We start from the raw sequence: 25,984 nt of genomic DNA, 5'->3' as shown, positions 1-25,984 counted from the left end.
CACTTTCCAGGACATAATGCAAATGTCTCCATCCCTTTTTGAATACCTCAACCCCAGGACCACGGCTTCCTCCATGTTGGCTTGCTCAACAACCTAGCTTGGAGCTGCCTAGGTGTTTTGCCATCACCCCACACTATACGCCCAGCCACATGGCCTGGGAACAGCATTAACAGGGTCTTGAACTAGGCAGAGAGCTTCCTGGGTTCAGGGACAGAGCTTTTGTCATTCCTGGCTCCCAACACCCGGCACAAAGAAGGTACCCAGATTCCTTGAACCTTGAACTTAAAGTTGTGCTGTCCCTTTCTGACCACAGTTGCCCCACTGTATTCTTCTATTCCCAACATTTTGTCTTTCCAACCTGGATAACAGGCCCAGGTGCTGCTGCACTGCCTCCTCCAATATGTGCGTGGGGCTGTTGAGGAAATTGAGGCAGGGAGTCAGAACATACTCTCTCTTTCCTCACAACCTGTCAGTGTTATTCCAACCTCCAAGCTCCTGCTCACAGGATGGTTTCCACCTGGTGTCCCCTCTTCCACTTCTCTATCTTCACCTACCCAGGCCCAAAGCACAAGACACCAGACCTTGCAAACTGAAGGGTAAGGTGGATGGAGAGCCTGGCATGAAGAGGCTAATTTTCTACAGGTTTAAGCCTCCAAATGGTCCTGCAGCCCAGCCACATGGCTTCTAGAGCCACTGCAGTGTTGTCAACACTCCTTCTGAGGAAAATGGAGTCAATGGAGGCTGAGCCCTAAGGGACTCTAAGGAGGCTAGGATATTTGCCTCTGCTATCTGCTGGCCAAGGCCTAGTGTGTTCCCCAGAGTGAGAGGAGAGGTAAAGGTACATGCACCATGGGGCTTCTCTGCCAGAAAGGCCTGACTCACCGCTCTGGGATGAACAAGACAATAACATGGCTGATGTCCCCTAACCTCGTGCAGTGCGCAACCTGGATAGCTGTAGACAGCAGTGTTGCTAGTGCCCAATCAGAGTTGGCAATGGAATTCTTACTTCCCTACATGTCCCCTTTGAAAGCGATGATTGGAAACCCTAACACAACAAGGCACGCTTGAACTTGATGCAGCTATGGGAACACTGAAGGCTTCTGAACTGGGAGAAGCACAGAAAGCCCATGACTCAGAGGAGTTATTTCTGCAAATATGACCCTCACAGGTTCTCCCTGTTCTTTAGGTATGGAAAATAATGTGAAAACTATGTTGTACCACCAAATAAATATTTGTCTAATCAGTGAATGAAGGAGTGAGCTGAGGGGCCTTAGAAGTATGGGGTTATGAACGTAGGGCCTGAAGTCAGACAGCCAGGACAACTTGGGTTGGAATCCCTCCTTTGCAGCTTACTAGCTGAGTGGTCTCTCTAGAACCAGAAAGTGACTTGGCCTCTCTGAGACTAAGTTTCCAAATTGGTAACATGGGGGTAACACACATTATTGTAGGGATTAAATAAGATGCATTTTGGAAAGTGCTTACTGAGCACTGTGCCTGGCACAAAGGAAGTCCTGAATCAATGTCAGCTATTACACAACTGGCCTGGGGATGGAGCTGGCTTCATCACTTTTCCCAGTGAAGGGTGGCCTTGGGCAGAGGGTAAAGATGAAGATGACAAATAAATGGCTCTGAACCATCGGAGAGTACCATGAAGGCAGCCGTCCACTTCCCCTCTCCTTCCAAGGGTCCCTGGAACCTGAACGCGTGTCCAGCCCCTCCTCCTATGCTTCTTGACCACAAATGTGCATGAACACAAAGATGATTCTCCATTTTTCATTGGGGAGTCAAAAAAAATTAACAAGGACAAGAATCCGAAAGTGAAAGTTTAAAGCCATGAAGGAATTGGGCTAGCTCCCCAGGCTCCCGGGGCTGGCCAGCCGCTGGCCGGCATTCTCTGCATGTTTCATGCTGATGGGCCTTGGCTCCTTGCCAAGGATGAGTTCTGGGTTTGGGCCAGGGCTGGGATGGAAGCAAATTAATGATGTCATTAGACTTGTTGGGGGTCTTAAATCTTCTATGACAAGTTTAAGTGCAGGATGCACAATAACATTTTAAAGAGGACATGTGAGGTCTCCAGGGATGGGGTGATGCAGTGATTGGTTGGACAGGGCTGGGGTGGGGCTGTGGGGAATGAGTTCAGTGTAGTCTTCCCTGACCCATGAACCATGTCAGGTCTAATGGTCAAATGCTCAGGTCTGCTGACACCACCTATCTCAACTCTGCACCCCTTCCCTGTAGCCCATCCATCCAACAGACACCCTGTGGGAACTTCCATGAGCCGGGCCCTGTGTTGGGCTAGTGGCCTGAGAGCTTCCTCAGACTGGGTCTGCTGCTCTCGATGAGGCTCACAGGCTGATGGGGGAGTCACATATGTGCACAAGAACACTGATGGATATGTGCTTTGAGAAGACAACGAGGAATGTGTGAGCCCAGAGGAGGCACCTAATAGGGTAACTACGTGTCTTGGTTTGACCAGAACAGTCTAGGTCGATGGCTGGAGGAGATTGCTCCATGCCTGTTAATTATTTTGATCCTGAATTGTATCTGCCTCTCAAAATTATCTGGGTTTGGACAATAAATGCATTCAGCAACTCTACACCTAAGGCAGTCTTGAGGCTCAGGCCAGGCTTCCAAGGGGAAGGCCTTTGGATCACCCTGCTGTTGCTAGGCACTGACAGTGCCAGTGGCCTGGGGGCTGCAGAGACCAGGGATGCAGCCATTGCTGCAGGTGGGGACAGTGGAGCCAGGATGCAGGCCAAGGATGAGGTGCCCCTGGCCCCTTTCCCAGTGTTACCCACCCAGGACTGCACCTGTCCTGCCCTGGCCTCCAGATGTTGCTTCCTCATCCTCCACATTATAGCCAGAGGCATCTTTCTGACCACACTGCTCTCCAGCTTGCGCTCTCCACCCCTCAGCATCCCCTCTTTACCCCCATCTAGGGAACTCTACTGCCAAGCCTGGTTCTCTTATCATTTTCTCCCTAAAGCCTTCAGGCAAAGGGACTGTGGCCCCACAGCCTCCATATCCTCAGTGCCCTGCAGACTTTGAGGCCCCCAGCTACAGACACAGCCCCACCTCCACCAGATCCCCATGGGAACTGGATTCAGCCTTGCTACCCTGACACCAGGCTTTTCTGCACCTTGGAGTAGGGTTGCCTAGCCCCTCCTCAAGCGACTAGATTCTATCTGTGCATCCTTGGGGCAGCCTGGGTTGCTCTTCGAATCCAGGTGGCCCAATCCACCTTCCCTCTGTCCCACTTCAAGTATGGGAACTGTTGGGAGACCTCTGAGGCAGTTCCACTTGCCAAAGACAAATCAGTGGTCTGGACCCAAGCTCAAAGAAAATCTGAGCTTGCCTTCTCCTGAGGTCACCTCATGCCTCCATTTCTCAGCTTAGGGTCAGCCACAGTCTGGCCAGCACCCTGTCCTGCACACTCCCGCCCTCCTGGCCACATCATGGTCAGACCATCCTGAGTCATGACCAGGGCCTCCTTTGCCACAGAGCTCCCTGGCTGCTCAGGACTCACGGGGGTCTCCCTCAGCAGATGAAGCAGGGTGGGCCTGGCCACAAAGGGGGTCACTCGTAGGTGAGATTCCTAGGAGCCTCGTGGTGTCAGGGTTCTTCTCTCCACCCTCACTTCTCTGCCACTGAGTCAGAGCTCTCAGAATCCTGAGCATCCTGCGGCAAAGCCTCCAGTTCTTTTCTCTTTCATTCTCTATGCTGCAGCAAGGACGCCACATGCCTACATTTGCTCGGGTGACAGTCACTCACTGCCATGTGCTCTGTGCCAGGCCTAAGCTGGGCAACGGGGACCAAGATAGGTAGCACACCATCACCCTCAGGAGCTCCTGGTCGTGTGGGGGCAAGTACTGATGCAACACCATGGCCCGGCCTGGCTCTGTCTGCAGGCTACACTCTCAGCACCCCTCTGCTGTTCTCTCTGGCTCACTGGTGCATGATTTCCTCCGCTGGAATATTATTCCTCCCCTTGTCTATGGCCAACTCAGGCTCTTCCATGCCCTCTCATCTTGCAAAAACTTTCCTTCTCTCCCCAGTCCCAGGCCCTATCCACAAGCCCATCTAAATCAGCTGTTCCTTCCACAGGCTCCAAATGCTTCCTCCACTCCATCCTCATAGCAAGGATCACACTTTGGTGCAATTCATTCTCGAATCTCCCCATCTTCCCTATGTGACTGTAAGCCCTTTTTCATACCACTGTGTCTAGCATTTATAAACTATTTCATTCATTCATTCATTCATTCATTCATTCAGCAAATGTTTACTGAGTCCAGCTCTGGGCCAGGGGCTGCTCCAACCAGTTGAGATAAATCCATGAATAAAACAGACCAAACTCCCTGCCCTCACGGAGCTTATGTTCTAGTAGGGAGAGCAACCAATAAACAGTCACTAATCAATGAATCAAGTAGATGGTGTGTTAGAGGATGGCAAAGGCCATGGGGAAAAAAAGTGGAGCATAATAAAGAGGGTGAGAGTGTGGGCATGCAGGCCAGGTTGCAATTCTGAGTCGGGTGGTTGGGGCCAGCCTCATTGAGATGATGAGATTTTAGTTAAATGCTGCAGGCAGAGAGGGAGTGAGCCATGGTCATACCTGGGAGAGGCATTCGGCAGAGGGAGCAGCGAGTGCAAAGGCAGAAGCTGGTGAGGTGGGTTCACACACCAGCAAGAAGGCCCATGCAGCCCAAGTGGTGTGCAGGAGGGGAGAGCAGAAAGTGACAGGGTAGGGAGAGAGCATGGGGGCCATGCAGGCCACTGTAGAGACTCTGGTTTTCACCTTGATAAAAATGGGAAGTCCACGCAATGTCCTGAGCAGGGAAGTGGTGTATTCTGCTGAATTCAACTGCTTCTTGAATGAACGGGTATTCAAGCACCATGACAGAGGAGGCACAAGGGCCTAGAGGTGCCTGGGAGAATGCCTGACCCTATCCAGGGGCTCAGGAAGGTTTCTCAGGAGGTGACATATGACTATGACCAAGTGGGAGGAACCCTGGAGGAGAAAGGAGCCTGAACAAAGGCCCAGAAGCTTGAAAAGACAAGGTACAATTGAAGAGTTGCAAGTTCCATAGTCTGCAGAGCAAGGTCTGTAGGGTGGGGGACCTGGGCTGTGACCAGGCCAGCAGAGGGCACGTTGTAAGGTCCTTGAATGCTGGAGGAAGCATCTTGGAATTCACCCTGAGAGCAATGAATGGGGAGGCATGGTGGAGTCTGAGCAGGGGTGAGCCATGCTCAGCCCCTTAGGTTCTACTTGCTGCCCGACCAGCTGGTGACAATCTTTCCTCTGAGACTCAAATCAAAGCAGAATGCTCTGGGCTGGACTCAAGTCCAAGCTCTGAGTAACTGTGGGCTTTTCCTTCCCTGGAACTTAATTTCCCCAGATGTAGAACTGAACCTCTCAGAAGTCTCCCTGGTCTTACAAGCTAAGTTTCCAGGGTCCTAGGCCCCAGAGCCACATAGATCTGGCTCAAGTTGCTGCTCTTGGTAACTTAAAACTCAACAACTCATAAGCTGTGTTGCCTTGGACAAATCTCTTCTCATCTCTGAGCCTCAATTTCCCCACTTATAAAAGGGGAATAACGATAGCTCCTTGCCATGGCTGGAGAGAAGATTACCTATGCCTGGCACGTAGTAGGGATCTAATAAATGCCAGGTATCCAGGTCTTTGGAGAGGAGCCTCACCTGGGATGTGTCATGGTTGAAGATGACTGTGCTGAGGTCTCCGCAGTTGTAGTGCTTGATGAGGTCCTCCGTGGTGTAGGAGGCTTGCAGGCTCCCGGCCCGCACACTCTCCTGCTGCAGCAGGGTTTGGTTCAGGGCAAACAGCACCTGGGCCGAGGAAAGAGAGAGGAATGAGGGCTGTGCTCAGGGACCCTGGCTGAGCTCTAGGACTGGCCCTCCTCCCTCTGGACTTCAGAGCAACAGGCCTGAAACAGAGGTGTGTGGGGCTGGCACCAGCTGGCTCAGGCTGCATGTTTCCAGTTTCTGCTCCTGCCTCATGTCTCTGAGCACGTTCAGCCTGCTCTCACCTCCAGCCCTTTGCCCACACAGGTCCCCACTCCTGCTCTGGGTCTCAACATCTTATTAAAGAAGCAGCAAAATGAGAACCCAACTTGTGTCTGGGTTTCGGAATGATGGGTGAGTTTTTCTTTTGACTCCTTTGTGTTCCTGTGCTTAAAAGTGCATGAACTAATTTTGTAATCAAGAGCATCCTGCAAACAAAGCAACAGGACAAAAACAAAAGGCCCGGTTGGATGTCAAGGCCCAACCTAAAGGCCGCCTACCCTGGAAGCCTTCCTCCCCCAGGGAAAGGCCTGAGGAGCTCGGTCCCGAGCATCTGATCTATCCTTGTATTCAGCATGCAAGTCCTTAAGCTCCTCTGTCCTCCGGGACTCGTGCCTGTGCCCAGCCAGATCTGTGGGCGTCAGGATCACTTGGAGTGCTAGACAAAATGTCAGATGCCCAGACCTCGCCCTCTGGGATCAGAGGCTCTGTATTTTTAACAGGATCCCTGCACACCTCCTAAGCAGTCTGACCGCCTCTGGCATTTGAGGATCGTGGCTCCAATGGAACACAACCTGCTCATTTTAGATGGGGACACTGAGGCCCGGGGAAGGGAAGGGAAGGGAGGGACTTGCTCAATTCACACGGCTAGGCCTGGAGCTAGTTTTAGGTGACAAAGTATCCCAGACTCCTTTGTTCAACAGAAGGGAGGAGGCTGATCATTATTTGGGCTATTTAACACAGGTAAAGAGAAAAACTTGGTCCCTGTGCAGAAAGTCAGGAGGCTTTCTCAGGGAACTGGTCCCTGCTGTTAGCCCAGCCTAGCTCTCAGTCTTTAGGCTCTGCTCATTCTGTCTGCACAAAGCCTTGGACATCAAGTTCCCAGCCTCGTCACCCACCTCAATTCAGGCCCAAGCATCTCTCGTTGAGTCCCCTGCACCAGTTCCACCCATCTCCTGGCACACCCCCTCCCTTCTCTTCTATACCACCCCCTCCCTTCTCTTCTATACCATAGTTATCTGTCATGGTCATCTTTTAAATGCACCCCCTCCCTTCTCTTCTATACCATAGTTATCTGTCATGGTCATCTTTTAAATGCACAAATCTGATGATTTCTCTCTCTCTCTTTTGCTCAAAACGTTCACAGGTCCCTCCTGCCTGCAGGCTAAAGGGCTAGCTCTTCAGTAGAGCCTCCAAGGCAGTAACCTGGACCCTGCTGTGGTCAATAACCTCATTTCTTACATGGCTTTCATGCCTCCAAATACTAAAATACTCAGCATTCCTTTAAGCAAAAAAAAAAAAAAAAAAAAAATCTTCTGCCTTTGTGCCTCTGTATATGCTGTTCCATAGGGAAATCCGGCTCCCTCCAGTCTCCACTTGCAAACTCAGACTTAGCTGTCCAGACTCTCCTCAGCTGTCTCCTCCAGGAAGCTTCTCTGACCACCTGGGGACTGGGTTAGCCCCTCCCTGGGGTTCCCACAGCCTCCATGGGTGGCAGACTGATAGATTAATGGCCCTAAACCTTAGCCCCTCCCTGTATTCATGCCCTTTTCCATGGAACTTTGTAGCTCCTTTCCATGCTGACCCTGGACATCCTTCAGCCAAGGGGATGCTAGTAACCATTATAAATGCAGGCCTGAAAAGTAGTTATGTGCTGCTGATGCTGCTGCTGCTGCCTGCACCTCTGCCACGGCCCTGAGAACAATCCAGGCTAGCCTGCTGGATGATAAGAGACGTGGGGCAGAGCCGTCCAGTGAAGGCCATCCTCCACCAAGACCAGCCAACAGCCTGCCAATCCCCAGACATGCAAACCAGCCCAGCCAAGATCAGCACAGACTATTCACAATTGGCCCCAGATGCATTGTTATTGTTACACAGCATAGTTGTGGTGATAGATAACTGATACACCATGCTTCCTTCCACTATGGAGTGAACATTATATTGTATTTGCTGTTTAGCTACCAGCCTTCCATATTAGGCTATGATCTTCTTCAAGACAGGAATTGTGTCTTGTTCATTTTTGAATCTGCAGCACTCAGCACTGCCTGGTGAAGATAAAGTGTCACTTTATTGTTTCTTTATTTCTTTGACACCTGCTATGGTCACTTCACAGTTCAAGGCTGCTCATTGAGTCCTTAAATCTAATCCCTACAACTTCTGCACTCTGCATTTTGAGGCATGCCACCACCTTGTGGCAGAAGGTCCCACCAAGTGGCAGCAGTCACTTGGTTCAGGAACACATAATCTGACCAGAAAAGCTCATAAAATAGGTGTACACAGCCAGGCCAAAGTACTAACACAGGCAACAGGGCCAAGCGTGTGCTCGTGAGATCACCTCCCTCCCCTCTCATTTTTGTTCATGGCTGGGCAGGAGCGCTAGATTGCACTGGATGCAGCCCAGGCTGCTCCACATAATGAGCTGGCTGGAGATGAGGTCAGCCCCCACCACCCCCTACCCAAAACTCTACCTCTGGGCCTTCTCCAGGCCTCTAGGCTCTGGCCGCCACCACTGAAATCTGATATGTAGCCATCTGGTGCAGGGTGTCGATGGCAGCATGGTGGCTGGGGACGGATCACAGGAGGCAGTGGCCCTGTTGCTGTGGGCATTGCTAAGGCAACAGGCACTCCCTCCCACACAGCACATGCCTCGGATGAAAGTGTCCATGTCGAGTTGATCCACTCTCCTCCTCTGAGGGCCTGGGACACAGGTTTCCCGTGACTACACTCGGCCACTGCACACACCTTCTCCCCTGCTTCTCGGCGTTGGCTTGGCCAAGGCACCACCTGACCTGTAGTGAGGTCATCGGCTCAGGCACCCAGAAGACCTGACTGGAGGAGAAATGTCTCCCCAGGACCTTGCTCGACTCACAGAGTTGCTTCTGCAATCATGCAACCATCACAGAGCTGGAAGGTGTTCCAGTGAATTTAGTATGTTATAATCTGTGGGGTGCTAAAAACAGTCCTGGCATGTAGTAAGTGCTGGGTAAGTGTTTGTTAAATAAAACTGAGAGGAAAATAGACCTAAAGTTTCCCAGATTGGAGCTGGAAGAGCCCTGGAGGTCATCTGGTCCAGAGGCTTTTCAGGCCTTTTAAAGCCATGTTCTTGCTGTTGTTTTCCAAAGGAACCTTACTTAGAACTCAAAATATGGAGAAGGTAAAAATGGAAACTTCCCTGGTTGATGTAAGGGAGGCAGGCAGGCGCCTGAAGTCTCACTAGCTCAATGTCTCCCTGCAGCAGGGACTTCTGCACCAAGGCCCTTCTGTGGAACCCACAGGTACCCTGGAGCCTAGTTTGAGAACCACTGATCTCATCCTGTGGCCTCCTCAAATTAAAGAGGAGAGGAGGCTAGGGTCCAGAGCAGGCAGGATGGGGCTTGCCTAAGGCCACACAATGAGCTGAGGGCAGAGTGGACTCAACCCCAACTCTTAACTCCTGGTCCAGAACTCTGCAGTGCCCTGGACCACATAGCTGAATTTCCAGATGTCCACAGGCACAGCCCACATTCATCCACACACACTGCCACACCCATTTTTTTTTTTTTTAGAGCCTTGTGAAATAGCCAGGGAATATTTATTGTTAGTCTGTTACTAATAAGTCTGTTATTAATAGTCTATTACAAAGATATAAAACAGAGGCCAGACCATTTATGAGGCCTTCCCATGTGTCACAGTAGGAGTGTGGTGGGGCCAGGACTGAAACCCAAGCCTATCATCCTGATTCTCCCTACCTGGGTGAGGTTTGGTGTCTCCCAAAGACCCCTGTCCTTCTTTTGCTCTAGACACTTACCTCACTGAATTGCCCTTCTCTCTGTCTCTCTGTTTCCTGCTGAATCGCAATGTCTCCATTAGCAGACATTCAGGAAGCACTGCAAGAAGAGGGATGCTGATCCAGAATCGTGCGCACTTTTCCTTACACCTCCTGCCCTGTACCATCATTTTGCAATTTATAAAGAAGTATTCATCCATTCATTACCAGGATTACTATGTTTATTGAGCACTTACTATGTGTCAGGAACTTTCTAAACTCATGTTCATTTATTTAATCTTTATGGCAACTCTGAGGTAACTCTATTATTAGCTCCATTTAATTAAAAAAAAAAAAAAAACTGCAGCAAAGAGACAGCAAATACCTTGCCAAAGGTGACAAAGTTGGAGAGGGATGGATCAGGCATTTGGGCCAGGCCTGGAATGTATCCTAGTTAACCACTGCCCTGTAGGCCCTCCCTCTGCTCTCCCTGGAAGAGAGCCAAGAGGGATGTTGTCCATAGTCACAGATGGGAAACCAAAGAAGCAGAAGGGAGTGATGGGCACAAGGCCACACAGCTGGTAAAAGACAGGGCTGGGGTTTGAAATTACGTCTGGCACCAGACCAGGTTCTCACAACCAGGACTTCAGCACTGTATGTGCTCCTTCACCAGCATCCTTGGTGCTTCCAACAGACAGAGGGAAGCTACATCCATTCATTCACAAACATTTACTTTCAGCTCTTCTCTGCAGGGATTTGAGATTAGTAGATTAATTGGACTTGGCTTCCGTCTGTGCAGAGCTCATTTTAGAGGCAGATGTGCCAACTGGCCAGCACAGCAAGGGTGGTAAGTACACAGGCTTTATAATGAAGCGCCTGGCCCTGACTCCTGCCTTCCTTTCACTCACCCTGAATTCCCAAGCCTGGTGCTGCTCAGACTCGAGATGTCTTCTGCTCCTGGCCACCTTAGAATAACAAACCTTCTTTGCACGTAGCCTCGGTGGCCCACTCTAGGATAATGTTTATGATAAGGCTTTGACATGGAATAACAAACATCGGGTGAAGGCTAGAGCTGCCTCTCTCCCCCTGGATGGCTGTGTGGAGGCCCGGCCACCAGAAGCTCCAGAGCATCCTCTGTGGACTCCCCTCACCAACGCTGGCCGGACATGAAATGGCTTGTGGCATCTGCTGAATGTAGGCCCAGAATTTAAACACGTCTTCAAACGAGGAGCTAGGAAGGAGTGAGGCAGGCGCCAGGAGGGTGGGAACAGATTTATTGTTCCAGAGTAGTCCCATAAACAGTCCTAGATGGGCTGGAATGGTAGACATGAAGACCTATGTTCACTCGATGGCCCAGCAATGGCACTGAGAAGGCAGCAGGACCCCCTTAGTTAAGAAGAGGGTTTGGAGTCAGGGTCCCTTGGGACAAGCCTGGCTCTCAGCTTGCAAGTCTGCTCACCCAACTCAAAGCCCAAGGGAATCACTGCAAAGGCCCCAATCCACTCAGCCATTCTTCCTGAGCACCAGGCATTGTTCTAGGTGCTGGGGAGTTAGCCAGGGACAAAACAGACTTAAAAAATCCCTGCCCTTACAGAGCTTACCTGCTAGAGGGGTAAAGAGAGAATACATAAATTATTAGTAAAAATACTAATATGCAGCATGTTGGACACACAACAATGGCTTCATTAAACTGGAAGTGAAGACTGCCACCCAGCCACTTGGATTCCTCACACCTCTGAGTCAACAAGCAAAGAAGGGATTACTATGCTGCCTGGAATGATTGATCCTGACTACCAAGGGGGAAATTAGATTGCCACCCCAGTGGAGGTGAGGAAGAGTGTTTCTGGAATGCAGGAGACCTTTTAGGGCATCTCTTAGTATGACCATACCCTGAGATTAAAGTCAATGGAAAACTACAACAACCCAATCCAGACAGGACTACTAATGGCCCAGACCATTCAACAATGAAGGCTTGGGTCATGCCGCCAGGTTAAGAACCATGAGCAGTTGAGGATGTTGTTGAAAGCAAAGGGAATACAGAATGGGTAGTAGAAGAAGGTAGTCAGCAATACCAGCTATGATAACGTGATCAGTGACAGAGATGAGAACTGTAATTGTGATGAGAGTTCCTCCCTATTTTGTTATTCATATTTGTGTCTGTGTGTCTGTGTGTGTGTTTCTATCTCAAATATCTTTGCTTTCTTCCCTCTCATGCCTTTATCATATAACATAAGATATATTGACTTACAGTATTTAGGTATTGTTAGCTTTACATCATATATTTAAGGTACAGGATATCAACAAGAGTAAATGTCACCCAAAGAGTTTGTATCCTCTTCTGGGGAAAGAAACAGAGCATTTTTGGTGTATGCAGGATAGCTGCATCATGTTAGGTTGAACTACGGCCATGTTATTATCAGTATTTGGAGATTCAGTATGGTTTAAGATGTGTATGGGAGCCCAACTGACAAGGGGTGAACTTGTGATGGTTAATTTTATGTGTCAACTTGGTTAGGCCACGCTATCCAGATATTTGGTCAAACTTTTTTTAGATGCTTCTGTGAAGGTACTTTTTAGATGAGACTCATATTTAAATCAGTAGACTTTGAGATGCAGATTACCCTCCATAACGTAGGTGGGCCTCAACTGCTCAGTTGAAGGCCTTACTAGAAAAAGTTTGACCTTGTCAAAGAACAAGGAATTCTACCAGTAGACTGCTTTTGGACTTGAACTGCAGCATCAACTCTTCCCTAGATTTCCAGCCTGCTGGCCTGCCCTGCAAATTTTAGACTTACCCACCAATACCACCACCACTACGTGTGTGTGTGTGTGTGTGTGTGTGTGTGTATAAAATGTATATACCTATATATATATTTACAGAGATACATACACACATACATATATTCTATTGGTTCTGTTTTTCTGGAGAACTAACACAGAATATGTTATAGAAAAAAATAAAGCAGTAAATCGGATGGGGAGTGATGAAGGAAGGGGAACTAGCAGGTGCAGATGCCCTGTACATATGTGAGGAGAAGCAGAGGCCAGCGTGGCTGAAGCTGAGCCAACAAGGAAGACAGTGATGGGAGACAAGGTTAGGGTTAATGAGCATGCCCCCAATTACATGGAGCATTGTAAAGATGCTAGGACACCATCTCACACCATAATTCTTTCAGATAAGGACTATTTCCATATGACAAACAAGGAAACTGAGGGCTTGAGGAGGGTAAAGTCATTTGCATAAGGTCCCACATTGAAGAACTAATGAGCTAGGATTCAAACTCAGGTCTAGCTGGCAGGTCTGGGTTCTTTCTGCTGTCCCTGGGCCTGGCCCACCAAGCCACCTCCACCCAACCAGCTGGTAGGAAGTACAGACACGAAGAGACAGGTAGGGGCCGGTCTTTGAGGCCCAGGTTCTGAGCTGTCAGCTGGGAAGGAGAGGGGGTGTTAGAACTTTAGCGGTGGAGCGCTGTCAGAGCTGCCATATGAGAATAAGAAAGAGGTCACCCTTGCCAAGGTAACCTCAACTGGTTCATGGCCTCCCCAGTCTGTTTTCACTGCCCAGGCTGATGAAACCTTGCTCCCTGCCCAGGATCCCCTCCTCTGCATGTCCTCTGTCTGGAAACCTCTCTCCATCTACCAGTTCACACTCCCCTTTGCACCTGGCTGTAGAGGCTCCTTCCCTCAGGAGAACTCTGAGCCATGGACTGTACAGGCCCCCTGCTAAGTGCCCCCAAAGCACCTGACACTTCCCAGGCCAGGTACTCCCCATTTTATTACTAACACTCGTCCTTCCTGCTTGAGGATGAATGCTCTGAGGGCAGGCAAATCTTGACTACGTTCCCAGAGTGCAGTGGCCAATACACACATAGTAGATGCTTGAGGAATGCTTGTAGGATGAATAAGTGAATGGAAAGCCAAGTGAGTCGCCCGTCACAGGACCCCCACCCTGAGCAGCTCCCTGCCAGAAGCCAGTATCTCTCATGGTGCAGAGCTGGGAGGAGCTGTGCCTGCTAGATCCTGGGCCCAAATCATCCCTCAGCACTGGGTAGGGGTGGAGGACAGCTCGCTTCACAGGAAGCCTTCTCTGGCCTGGGGGACATTTCTTCAAAGGTTAGAGCCTGCCAGTCTCTGGCTGAGATTTATTTATTTATTCTCCTTGCCCCATCGGCAGCACCAAAGCCATGCCGACTACTTCCCTGCTTCCTGTTCAGTATTCTGAGTCTCCTAGGCCTCCAGCACTGAATCCTGTCTCCGGACACTGGGCTACTGAGCAGCAGGCATCCAAATAAACACAAGATTTCCTGGAGCTGGGGACTGGCTCTGGGCTGGGAGCAGGGACCAGGCATCTAGTCACCACTGGACTCTTCACTACGAACCTCTGGGTGAATTATTTTCCTTCCCTGGGTCGTGGTTTACTCACCTTTGAAAAGAACTAATTTACACATTCATTAAACAAATATTTATTGAGCACTTATGTAGCAGATGCTGTTCCAGGCCCTGGAGGTACAGGAGTGAACACGGCAAATAAAGATCTCCACCCTAAAGGAGCTTTCATTCCAGTAGGAGAAAGCTGACCATAAAGAAACAAGAAGTAAACCATCCAGTATGCTGGAGAGTGATAGTTGCTATGGAGAAAATAAGGCAAAGAGGAATATAGGGTGTGTGTGTGTGCGTTGGGAGTTGATATTTTATTATTATTATTTTAAATTTTTTTAGAGTTGGGGCCCTGCTCTGTTGTCGAGGCTGGAGTGCAGTGGTGCAATCTCTGCTTGCTGCAGCCTGAGCCTCCTGGACTCAAGCGATCCTCCTGCCTTAGCCTCCCAATAAACTAGTACAATAAGTTCGTGCCATCACCCCCTGCCCCCCCACCCATTTTAGATAAGATGTCCAGGTAAGGCTGCAATGAGAGGCGACATTTGAGAAAAGATCTGAAGGAGATGAGGGAGGGAGCCATGTGGATATCAGAGAGAAGAGGGAACAGTAAGGGCAAAGGCCCTGAGGCAGAGCAGGCCTGATAGGTTTGCAGCCAATGTGGCTGGAGATGCATGAGCAAGGGGGAGTGAGGCAACGGACCTGTGTTAGGCAGGGACCCAACAGCAACCAAGTGGCACACTGCCAGTGAGATGAGTTCCAAAGAAGTAAGTTCAGCTGAAAGAGTGACTGAAGAGCAGTGATTTGTCAGAATATTCACGAAGGTGTGGGCAGGCCATAGTGAGGCAGCAGGGAGTAGCTGCAGGGGGAAGCTTACCTGTCCCTAAACCTTTAGGGGAAGAGAGGGAGCAGGGACCTGGACCCGGCCACAGCCACAGGCTTGAAGGGGAGCACAACTATGGCTGAGCATGGCCTGGACCACGGCAATGCCAGGTAAGGAGGAGAAGGGTGGGTGGAGGTAAGAAATATTCAACTCCCTTTCCCTTTTGCCTGCCCATCTCCTGCCAGGGAGGACAAGGGGGAGCCCAGGTGATGCTGCATCAGCTCATGCACAGGGCGGGGCAGGGAGAGCAGAAAGTGGATCTGGAGAGGAAAGTGGAGAATTTCCAGCACAAGGGAGAGAGGTCATAGTGAAGCGGGTGGCGGGCAGGGCCTGTAGAGCCCTGTGGTCTTTGAAGGCCTGTGGCTTCCTGCTGAGATGGGAAGTCACGGGGAGTCTGGGCAGAAGAACGTGGGGGGAGCTGTGTTGATAATGGAATCTAGGGAGGTAGGGGTGAAGCAGGGAGGTCCAACTGAAGATGAAGGCAGCTCTGCCCTCCTCCCTTCCCCTCACCATCCCCCCATCGCCCACCCAGTGCCCAGCCACAACCCAAGAAGCATGGACTTGGCCTCTAGTACAGCTGTTGCCTGCCCCGTGGACCTGGTGGTGCTGCCCACACCTCCATCTGCCTTGCAGTGGGCTGGCTGAGCTCTCAGTGCTTTCCTGGGCGGCCATCGGGAAGCCTGACTCACCCTAGCTTTCTTTCCTTCTTTTCTCTGAATGCTTAGTGTCTCCACCCAAAGACCACCCTTAAAGATCCTAGTGTTCCTCCTCTGTCCTTCATGTCATGCCAGAAAATGCTCGTAAATCCGGAGCCACCCACATGATGAGATTAGCATTCTGCTGGGTGGGTAGGGAGGCTGATGGTTGGGACTGGCTGGGGCTGGCCCAGAGGCTTGGGGTCTCCAGGAAAGGAGTTTATGTGGGGTCTCCCCTGTTGGAGGGCAAAGGGATCCCTTCGATTTTAGCTTTCAGTACAGCTAAGCCCAAGGGAGCTCAGAGATGCATATTCTGGTGCTGTGGGCTCTGACCCAGACCAGCTGTGGGACCCACTCTCTGGGCCACAGGGTTTCTCTGAAACAGGAGGGTGTGGGAGTACCTCCTAGCTCTGGAAGACCTATTCCAGGAGCCCAACATTTCAGAGCATTACACCTACCATCCCATGATTTCAACAGTCTATGTTTCCAAATACTTTACATGTGGAGGCTCATTTATTTTTCTTCAGAGCCCTGTGAGGACAGCATTATTGAAAACCCAAGGCTCAGAGCAGTAAGTGGCATCCCTTGTTCCCCAGTGATGGGGCACCATACCCAGGGCCTCCACTCTGCCCAGGCTTAATGCATCAAGCTCTCTCTGCTTCTGCTGTGAATCTTCTATTTCTATTCTAACTACCTTTGATTTCATAAACTGAACACACTCTGTCCATAGAGGAAAAAATAAAACATACTGGAAAGTCCCAGAGAATCACCTACACCAACTTATCCTCAATTATAAAGCTTTGAGCAACTTCAAGGTGATGGAGGAGATGACAGAAGGAATGGGTAATTATAATGTGGTAAGTTAATGATAAAACACAGAGGTTGGGGGCCTCAGAGGGGGTTTCTGGCCCAGCCTGGGAGTCGGTGAGGGAATCACAGGCTTCAGCTGGGCTGCAAAGATGAGTAGCGTTGAGAAGGAAAGTGTTCACCGCAGGCTGTGCATGGTGGCTCACATCTGTAATCCCAGCACTTTGTGGGGCTGAGGCAGGAGGATTGCGTAAGGCCAGAAGTTTGAGACAGGCCTGGAAAACACAGGGAGACCCCATCTCTAAAAGCAACAACAACAAAGAGCCAGATACGGTGTCACGTGCCTGTAGTCCCAGCTACTCGGCAGGCTAAGGTGAGAGGATTGCTTGAGGCCAGGAGTTCAAGGCTGCAGTGAGCTATGATCTTACCACTATACTGCAGCCTGGGCAACAGAGTGAGATTCTGTCTCAAAAGAAAAAACAAAGAAAGAAAGAAAAAGAAAGTGTTAACTGCAGGAGGATATGGAGGAGCATGGCGTGTTTAAAGATGAGCCAGCAGTCAGGGCTGGAAGACATCCAATAGTGGAGGGTCTTCAATCTCATGCCATGGACCATGCACTCAACCCAAGCAGCATACATGACCCTCTCTACCTGATCTTCAGACATTGGACAAGTCACCTATGGAGGCTGGAATGGATGAGAAATCAGAGATGAGCTGACTGAGGCCCATGGAGGGATAATGGTCTACACGGGAGGCGATCAGTTAGCGGTAGCCTTGGTTACCATTATCACTGTTATTGTTATTAAGCAGCTGCTTCCATTGGTTCGAAGCATGTCATTTTTATTTTTCCTGCTGTCTCAGACCTGCCCTGCTGACACAGCTGCCTAAACTTCAAAAGGCAAGTCTCCATTTTCATTTGCAAAATCAGTATGAAATTCCTAGAGGGCCCCTCTAATTCCTCTGGTCTGACCACATAGCAATTACCAATTTGCAGAGGAGGGAGGGGGTCTCACAGGCCCTCCAGCAGTATGGGGACCTCTGCTCTTCCTTGGTCCTGGGCAGTAGCCAAGGAGGACCGGACTGGAGGGGGCACCTCCAGGTGGCCAGGGGTGGAAGGAGAGGAGTTGAGTCTGGGAGTGCTCAATACTGATGAGAGAAATTGTAACATGCCTCTCCGTTTGTCTGCTAAGCCACCGGTTACCAAGCCTTCAGAGACAAACAGCAGCTGAAAGGGCAGAGATCTGACCCAGTTTCAAACCTAGGACCTGCTACATGCAGGCTGTGTGAAGTTCTTATTCTGGCTCTTTGGGGCAGACTCTTCTCTTCTCTTTGCTGCGTCTCAGCTCACCCATCTGCCAAGTGGGGTGTATATTTGTCCTGCCTGCTTGAGACTAGCATTCTAAAAACCTTGTGAAGCAATATTGCCCTTCCTTAGGACACACACCCACACCCACACACACACTTTAAGAAATTTCTGTTCCCTAAGCACCGGGGTGGGTCCCAGCTGCAGGAGGCGTTCTGAAGAGAGGCTGGAATTCTGCATATGTGGATGAGATTTCCGTTCCCTCTTCAGTCTGCAGTATGGACTAGTGCTAGGCTCTGTGCTGGGTGCCAAGGCCACGGGACCAAATCAGTACCCTGTCCTCCTTGACAAGCTCAAACGCAGGGTGGAGCAAGGGAGGAAGTTCCAGGAAGACTTGCGACAAGATCAAGTAACATTCATTAAGGCTGGGGCTAAGAGATGGACAAGGTGCTGTGAGAGTCCAGCAAATGTGGGGGACCACAAACAAGATTCCCAAAGAAGGTGGCTCTGGCTCTGCAGCAATCCCCTGTGGGGGCACATATTTGCCACACAGAAGGGAAAGAAAAGGAATTCCAGGCAGTGTCAACAGCCCATGCAGAGGAATGGGGGCTGCGGTGAAGCTGGCATGTTCAGGGCCGTGTCAGTGACGGCAGGGGCTGGAGTGCAGCCTGTGGCTGGTGGAGGTGGACATGGGATAGATCCAGAGCAGGGAGTCGAGGTGGATCTGGAGCTCAGACTTTACAGACAATGGGATGCCACTGAATTTATTAAGGAGGGAGTGATCATCAGGCTTTCTCTTTAGAAGCTGCCCCTGGCTGCTGCGTGGAGAAAGGCTTTGAGGAACACTGACTGTAGCAAGAGACATTCTTGGCTCTGGACAAGGAGAGGTGAGAAGGCCCCACCTGGGCCCCAGGGGCTTTGGGGAGGCATGGAGGAAGGGAGAGGCAGATTAGAATTCCAAATCTTTCCTGGCTTGCATGTTTTAGAACTCTCCAACTCAGGGCTCTGAGGCTTTCCTATTGCCCATCACTGCTCCCTCTCTCCTTCCCCGACTTTTGAGTCTGGGCCCTCCCCACTCTCTTCCCTTTTAGGAATCCTTGAGCCCCACTTGAGGGAGCAGTTGGACAAAGGCAGATGAGACCCAGAATGGCCGGAAGAAAAGAAGACTGCGTGGGACCCGCCTGGGACTCTGTGGTGCTGGCAGTCCAGGGAACAGACACTCCTCCCAGGGTGCATCAAAGGAGACAGCTGCGCAGAACTTGGCCTCAAAGACAAAACTAAAATGCAGTGCCAACTTCTCCTGCTTTTTGCCTGTCTGAAGTCACAGGAGACACTTCTTGGCAATAGGATGGGAATGCTGGAGACTCTGGCACTGCAAGAGACGGTCAGGCGAGGGAGGGTCCTTAGATCCTGCATGGGGCTTCTCATTGTGCAGAGAGAACACTGAGCCCCAGAGAGGGCAGCAAAGTGCCCAAGGTCACACAGCAAGCCAGGGGATGCAGACTAAGGCAAGAACAAGGGATCGGTCTGCTTCATTTGGGCAGCTCGGGTCTCCTATGCCCCCTTATCCCCTCCTTCCCCCTACCACAGAAAGGGAAAATGTTTTTAGACCCAAGGCAAAAGAATGTGAAACTGAAATCTGAGCCTTGGGTCTTGGGAAAAGAACACAGAGAAGTGAGACACATTCTGGATGAGCACAGATCTGCTTACATTGCAGATGGGAAATACTCAGGGCTATCCAAGGCCTCCTTGTTGTGCAGGTCTGACCTGGGATGGGAGGCTGTGTGTGAGGCGATGAGAGCAGACAGGGGCCCTCGAAGGAGCAGGTTAAAGGGGCCAGTCTGCTTCCAGGATCCACCTTGGGCAGAGGGAGTACTGCTCCAGCATTTTAGCTCCCTGCCCAGAATCTTCTCAAGGAGCCTCAGGCTCATGCAGGCATTCCAGCATGGACCTGCCACCAGGGACCCACCAGGTCAGAAACAGGGGTCCCTGCTGGCCACCACTTGTCCACAGCCCAAGCATCCATCCTGCCCTACCTGGAAGCTCACCTCCTCTAAGAAGGCCTCCCCTTCTGCTCCAGCCTATATTTGTCTTCCTCTTGTGTGAGCTCCTGCAACCGGGAAGCACAGCTGCAGGCCAGGGCTTCTTTCAACCTGGAGTGTCTGGGGCTCCAAGTGACTGAGGGTTGTGTAAGAATGTGTGTGCACACATGTGTGGGCAAGAGAGAGGTAGAGATAGTGACAGAGATAGATAGATAGATAGATAGATAGATAGATAGATAGATAGATAGATAGAGATAGAGTCAGGGGTGTGGGCTGTGCTTTGTGTTATCCCAGCCATCAAGAGACCCAACCACAGACTTATATTCACACATGTAACAAGCGTGTGTGTTTGTTCTTGGCCAGGTGCTGTGTAGGGGTCCCGGGGAGACTGAGATTAACGGGACTTGGTTCCCTCTTTCCTGATACCAAGGAACCCCATCAATCATTCTCCATGGTCTGGTCTTAGACTGACTTGCCAGGCCCTTTGTGATCTGGTCTGGCTGTTTTTGTGTCTTCAACCTCACCTCACCCCCTTCCACTCTCTCTCTTTTACTTTTACTTCTCTTTGCTGATGGAGGGCATGCACACAGTGATCTCAGGCCCTGGGGCCCAGGGTCTGGGCTGCATCTTGAATCCTGAGCAGCCCTGACCTGAGGTTCTGGCCTAATGGGGAAAGGGGATGCTGTGTGTGGGTGAGACCATGGCACTTCCAGGCTTAAATTCCCCATGGCTCCCCTCTGCCCTGGGAATAACCATGAACTTCTTCAACATGGACTCTCAGAAGTACTTGGAAGGGACCTGTCTGTCTCTCTGGACTCCTCCTGCTCCCTGACCTCCTTGCTTTGGGTTTTTACTGCCTTCATGTGCTGCCCATATAGTTTTTTTGAATGTGCAATTTGTTTCCTGCTTCAGGACCTTTGCACATGCTGGTCCTTCTGCCTGGTGTGCCCTTCCCATCATCTCTCTCCTTTGCCTCCTTAACTTCTAATATTTCAGACAGTTGCTCAAGCACCACCTCCTGCACACTCCTTCCCTGATCCCCCAGATCGGCTCAGGGGCCCCTGTTTGAAGCTCTCCTACACCCTGGACTCTTTATTCAGAGTACTTATAATGGTTTGTCTTTATATACTTATGAGGTTAATCATTTGTTCCATGACAGGGAGTATGTGAAGTTTGTCACAAGTATTTCATTCAAATCCTGCCAACTCTGTGAGGTGGTTCTCAATTTTATCCCCATTTTACAGGTGAGACAAAGGAGGCACAGAGAGGTTAAGTGACTTTCCTGAGGTCACACAGCAAGTAAGTGGTGGATGAATGAAAATAGTCTAGCAATTTTAGCCATGTGCCAAAGAGTCATCTACCGACTTCTCCGCAGACATAACGAGAGTGGGGGCTATGTCAGCTTTACTCATTCTCGTATCCCTGTACCTAGTCCAGGACCTGCCATTTGTAGCCACTCACTAAAGGGAAAAAGGGAAAGGATAAAGGAAGTGGGAAGGAAGGAAGGAGGGGAAGAGTGGCTGGTGTGCCAGCTGTTAGAGAGATATCCTTGAGCAGCCATTCCTACAGGAGCGGCCTCCAGAGGCCATGTTTTCCAACCCCCACCCCCAACACCTCTGCCCCAGCTCCTGCATCCAGGAGAGCCAGTGTTCAAAACCAGTCAGTGTGCTTTCTCAAAAGAGGATGGAAGGAGCACACTGGGAACCCAGATGTGAGCCAGAGCACTCCCATCTGGGTTCCCAGTGTGAAGCCAGGGCAAAAGCAACAGAACCTCGGGATTAGGGGGCCCTGAAATGGTGCGTCCAGGGGTCCTCAGCTGTGGGGCCTCCCTTTTCAAAATACCTCCCCTTCCCTCTACCTCCAGCTCCCACCTCATCTCCTTGGGGAACATGCCTCAGCTACAGGGAGGGACTTGTCAGTGTAGTGACAGGGAGCTCATCACCTGCCTGGCTGCTCCATGCTCTCTCGGGGCATGGATGTCGGCTGTGAAGAGGACCTTCCTTCTCTGGTCCTGAAATCTGTCCCCAGGAGGCTTCATCTCTGCTGGGGGAGCCCAACTCCACCCAGCCTGCTCCCGGGACTGGCATCTGCTCCTCTAGGGATGAGGGCCCAGTCCCTTCACGGGCTCCTCGCAGGACATGCAAGGAGGCCTCACTGCTCTCTCTTGTGGCCAGACTCCCACCATCCCCAGCCACACCCAGACCGGAGCTGTCCTGAGCCGCTCTCAGGGGCCGTGGGTCCAGGAGCAGGCCTGGGAGGTCAGCAAGTCTGGGAGGCTTCCACCCCAGCTCCTCCACCCTCCTTTGAAGGGGATCAGGTTCCCCCACAAACATAATTGAAAGAAAATATGAGAGAGAAAAGGTCTTTGTTCTCCCATTTACAGCGTCAGAAAATATGTAACAAATTAGCCGTTTATGAGGTAAGAGAGCAGGGCTGTGTGCCGCAGCGGCGAGGCAGGGCTGCACATAAGGGGGCCTTTCAGCCAGCTTCAGGGGGCGGCCAGGCAGGCGGGCGCTGCGGGGGACCGGCTCTGCCCCAGGCCTGCCAGCACGGCCTGGCACCCATGGGATGGAGGGCTGGGAGGCCCTGGTTGACCTCTGGCTTGGACTCTGGGTGAGGCTTGGCAAATGGGGACGTGGTGCCCACCAGCCCAGGGTGCACACAGCTCTTGGAAGTCAGGTGGCCAGGAGGGGGAGTGGCGACGGCAGGGCTTGGCTCCCAAACATGCCCCTCACCTGGTCCCCTGAGTAACCCCGAGTCCTTCTTCTCCTTCTCGGGACCTGTTTTGCCATCTCTGACAGGAGTGGGGTGTTCACAATGATATCTAATAGTTTGTCCAATGCTCTTGGGGCACCAGTGTCCAACTGCACGGACTTCAATATCTTCCCCGATGGTTTCTCTGAAACTTAGGAGCTGGGAGGTGGTTCTTGGTATTACATATGACTTTCCTCTCACACACCTTTGATTTCTCTTCCAAGGTTTGAAGAAGAGTTCTAGCGGAAGCATCAGCCAGTCATTAATTGCAGGGGAGGGTGCACGTGGAACCGAAAGGGGTGGCTGGCCAGGCAGGAGGCAGCCCCTCACCAGGGAGAGGAAAGAGCGCTCCTCTCTCCAGCCTTGCTGTGGCCTTTAACTTGCTTCACCGGGTGTCCAGAATCACAGGTGGGTGGAATGAGAGCAGTGTGAATGACACCTGGTGGGCAGACAGTTTGGTATTGAAGTGCTGGGATCTCGCGTCCTCTGGGTTGTCTCGCTGCGGCTCAGATGCCTTTGACGTGAGCAGCTCACAAGTCCATCACTCGCATTCTGTAGCTTCTGGCATCTCCCGATTTGGAGTTTCTGATTCTGTGGTTAGACCTTATGTTTCCAGGGCCTGGGCTTTTCATTCTTTCTAATTTTTTAAAAATGTATGATTATTGTCTAGAGACATTATTTTTAAAAAGTATAAACCATCCCAGTGCTGACAAGCCTGTTGTGGGGAGGACTCAGTGTGATAAGGCATCTCAGGGCGCTGGCATTTAGCCTCCAATACAATCTAGCAGGGCTAGGGCACAGGGCCAGCGGCCACCCTGCAGGCTCACAGGGACAGGATTCCGCTCTGCAGTTAGCCCCAGGGATGGGACTCTCCAGCACTTTTCCCTCCAGTCGCTCCAGGGCGGGAGGATCACGGCCCGTGCCAGTGGAGTGTAAGGAATCCCCTGGAAAAGCGGGGCGCTTGAATATCCTGAGTGTTTGGTCTGCAGTCACAAACACATCGCTTTCCTGGATCTGATTTTATTTATTTTGATTGGATCTTTAACAGCTCTTTACAAGGCTGAAACCGAAGCCGCCTGAGGTCCCCGGGAGACTTGCTAAAACTTCAGCTGCACCCAGTTTAGCAGAGCAACTTGAAAGTTAATCAGCGGTGAGGGACAATTTGCCTCATTATTTCCAGCCCTGGAATTTGGCGGCAGATGGAATTTGGGGCCTGGTGTGGACACGGCAATGAACACAGCAAGGACCGTCGCCTCTTGGTATGGCCTTGTGGGGTCTGGGCCTGGATGGGCTGATATTCCCTCTGAAGATGGGCGGTGCCAGGAAGGATTTCCCACTTGAGAGAACAAGGGCAATAAGGCTGCCCTATCCCAGGTCCAGGCCAGTGTGGAGTAATCCTTAGATACACAGTTCTGAGCACGTATTCGGGCTGAACCCTGCACTGGATTCTGGGGAAACAGAGGTGGAATCCGATACAGTTGCATCCAATATAGGATGCAGACCAGAGACACTGGGGTAAATTCTCACAGGAGAGGAACACCTGTGGCTGGCACCTTCTGCATGAATCTACGAAAAACACATCTGCCCCACTTGCCCTCACTTTCTCAATAAGGTCCACTCAGACCCTTGACTTTAATGGTAACCCCCTCCCAGGCACTCCCACCTCCACACTCTGCCATACTCTCCACAGCACGTAGCACTGACCACCTTCTAACACACTATGTTAGTTCCTCACTTATCATGTTTATTGTTTATCACATCACCTTCCACAGGAAGGTAAGACCCTCCTTCCATGAGGGCAGGAATGTTTGTTTTGTTCATTAATGTATCTCCAGCCCCAGTACATAAAATGCACTCAATAAATGTCGTGTGAACAAATGAATGAACTGTGTGGCCTTTCATTACCAGTTACCAGTCCCGGGCCCTCCTATGTAAGTAAGTCCAGTCCCCCTGAGCCTCCATCCTTTCAGCAGCAAGGTGCTGGTGCCTAGGGAGAAGGCAAGGTGGTGCTTACACAGCAAATGAAATTGCTTACTTTACAGAAAAGCTCAGAAAGGTGCAGGGGCCTGTCCAAGGTCACACAGCACGAGAACACATGTTTAGACAGACTGGGATATGCCTGGGCCTGGCCTACCCCAAGCTTGGTGAGGTACCAAGAAAGTGCCCCTAAAAGGAAGAAGTGGAAGCTCTCAGTGAGGTCAGCAGCGGTGGGCAGGGCTAGGGCCCCTGGCTTCCAGGGCATCCTTTCCCACCTTGCTTTTTTCCCCAGCCAGCCCTATGCCCTCACTGCTTCCAGCACCTGTGACTCAAGGGCCCACCTTCCCTTGCTGGTCTCATGTCCGTCCTCCATCAGTGGGTGGGAATAGCAACGTTAAGGCAACAGATACCATTTATTCAATACTGAGAACTTCACACACACCACACACACACACACACAATCTTACTTACTCTTCCCATAATCCATGAAGGAATTATTATTTCAGTTTTTAAAATAATAAGACTACGGCTCAGAGAGGTTGAACAAGTTGCCAAGGTCACTCGGGTAGTTGCAGGAAGTTCTGACCTCAAGGAGTTCTTTCCTTCCTCCTGGACCTTTGGACACCCACTGTCCTTGCATCCTCTGGGCATCTGTGTATTGTGATGGTGCCCCTGTCTGGGTTCCCCTCTCCTTGATGCTGTCTTGCAGACCGCTCCCTGCAACATGAGCACAGGCTCTCACCCTCTGAGCTGAAAGGGCCTCCTGTTTCTCCCAGTAGTGTTCCAGAAATGCCATGATGGTGCTACAGAGGCAGCAAGCCAGTCAGTGGCTACCCACCAGTGGCTGTTCTGTATAAGGCTCTGTGCTATGGAGTCTTGAGAGGTGGACAGAGAAACATATTAGCAGTCAGAGGCCCTGGGTTCAAGTCCCCCTGAACATGGTTAGGGCCAATCAATTCACCTCTCTGAGTGTTCCATGTTCTCATCTGAAAAAATGGATATAAGAAATCCCAGGACTGTTTGAGGAATGGTAGGGGTCCACAGGAGTCTGACTCAGCTACAGGACTTGGCTGTGGGAGCAGAAATGAATAGCCCCAGATATCAGGACTGGAAGGAACCCGATTGTTTCTCCAGGGCAGGTGTTGCCTTGGCAATGCCCCTGACAGGCAGATGCTCAGGGCTGTGCCATGCCTCTGTGGCAGGAGCTCAGTATTCCCAAAGCAGCCTGCCACATCCTTGGACCACTCCCACATCTAGAATGCTTTTCACACTGAGCTTGACCCTGCCTGCCTGCCTGCCTCAGTCCAGCCCAGTAGCCCCTTAGAACTTGTCTACACCCTGTGATCCTGCAAAGGCTTGCAGAGATTTAGGGCAGCAACCACCAGTGTC

At 51.0% G+C, this 25,984-nt stretch overlaps 1 protein-coding gene and 1 long non-coding RNA gene across 4 annotated transcripts in view; one reads left to right on the top strand and one right to left on the bottom strand.

Moving 5' to 3' along the window:
- TRABD2B (TraB domain containing 2B) overlaps positions 1 to 25,984 on the bottom strand; it is a 236,931-nt gene that overhangs the window by 35,338 nt on the left and 175,609 nt on the right. For 2 of the 3 annotated variants that reach the window (XR_010124701.1, XM_063656513.1), the window contains exon 3: positions 5,695 to 5,841. The exons of the other annotated variant lie outside the window; for it this stretch is intronic. Coding sequence is in view for 1 of the 2 variants with exons in the window: in XM_063656513.1 (XP_063512583.1) it covers positions 5,695 to 5,841 (147 nt within the window). In the remaining variant the exon portion in view is untranslated. The remainder of the gene's footprint in view (positions 1 to 5,694; positions 5,842 to 25,984) is intronic. 3 annotated transcript variants of the gene reach the window in all.
- LOC129040144 (uncharacterized) lies at positions 22,327 to 24,498 on the top strand. The gene is made up of 3 exons (XR_008503557.1): positions 22,327 to 22,477; positions 22,843 to 23,026; positions 23,667 to 24,498. It is a non-coding gene; the product is annotated as an uncharacterized LOC129040144 (long non-coding RNA).

This window comes from Pongo pygmaeus, chromosome 1 (genome assembly GCF_028885625.2).
Source record: "Pongo pygmaeus isolate AG05252 chromosome 1, NHGRI_mPonPyg2-v2.0_pri, whole genome shotgun sequence".
Taxonomy (NCBI): Eukaryota; Metazoa; Chordata; class Mammalia; order Primates; family Hominidae; genus Pongo; species Pongo pygmaeus.
This window is presented reverse-complemented; position numbering and strand designations above follow the sequence as displayed.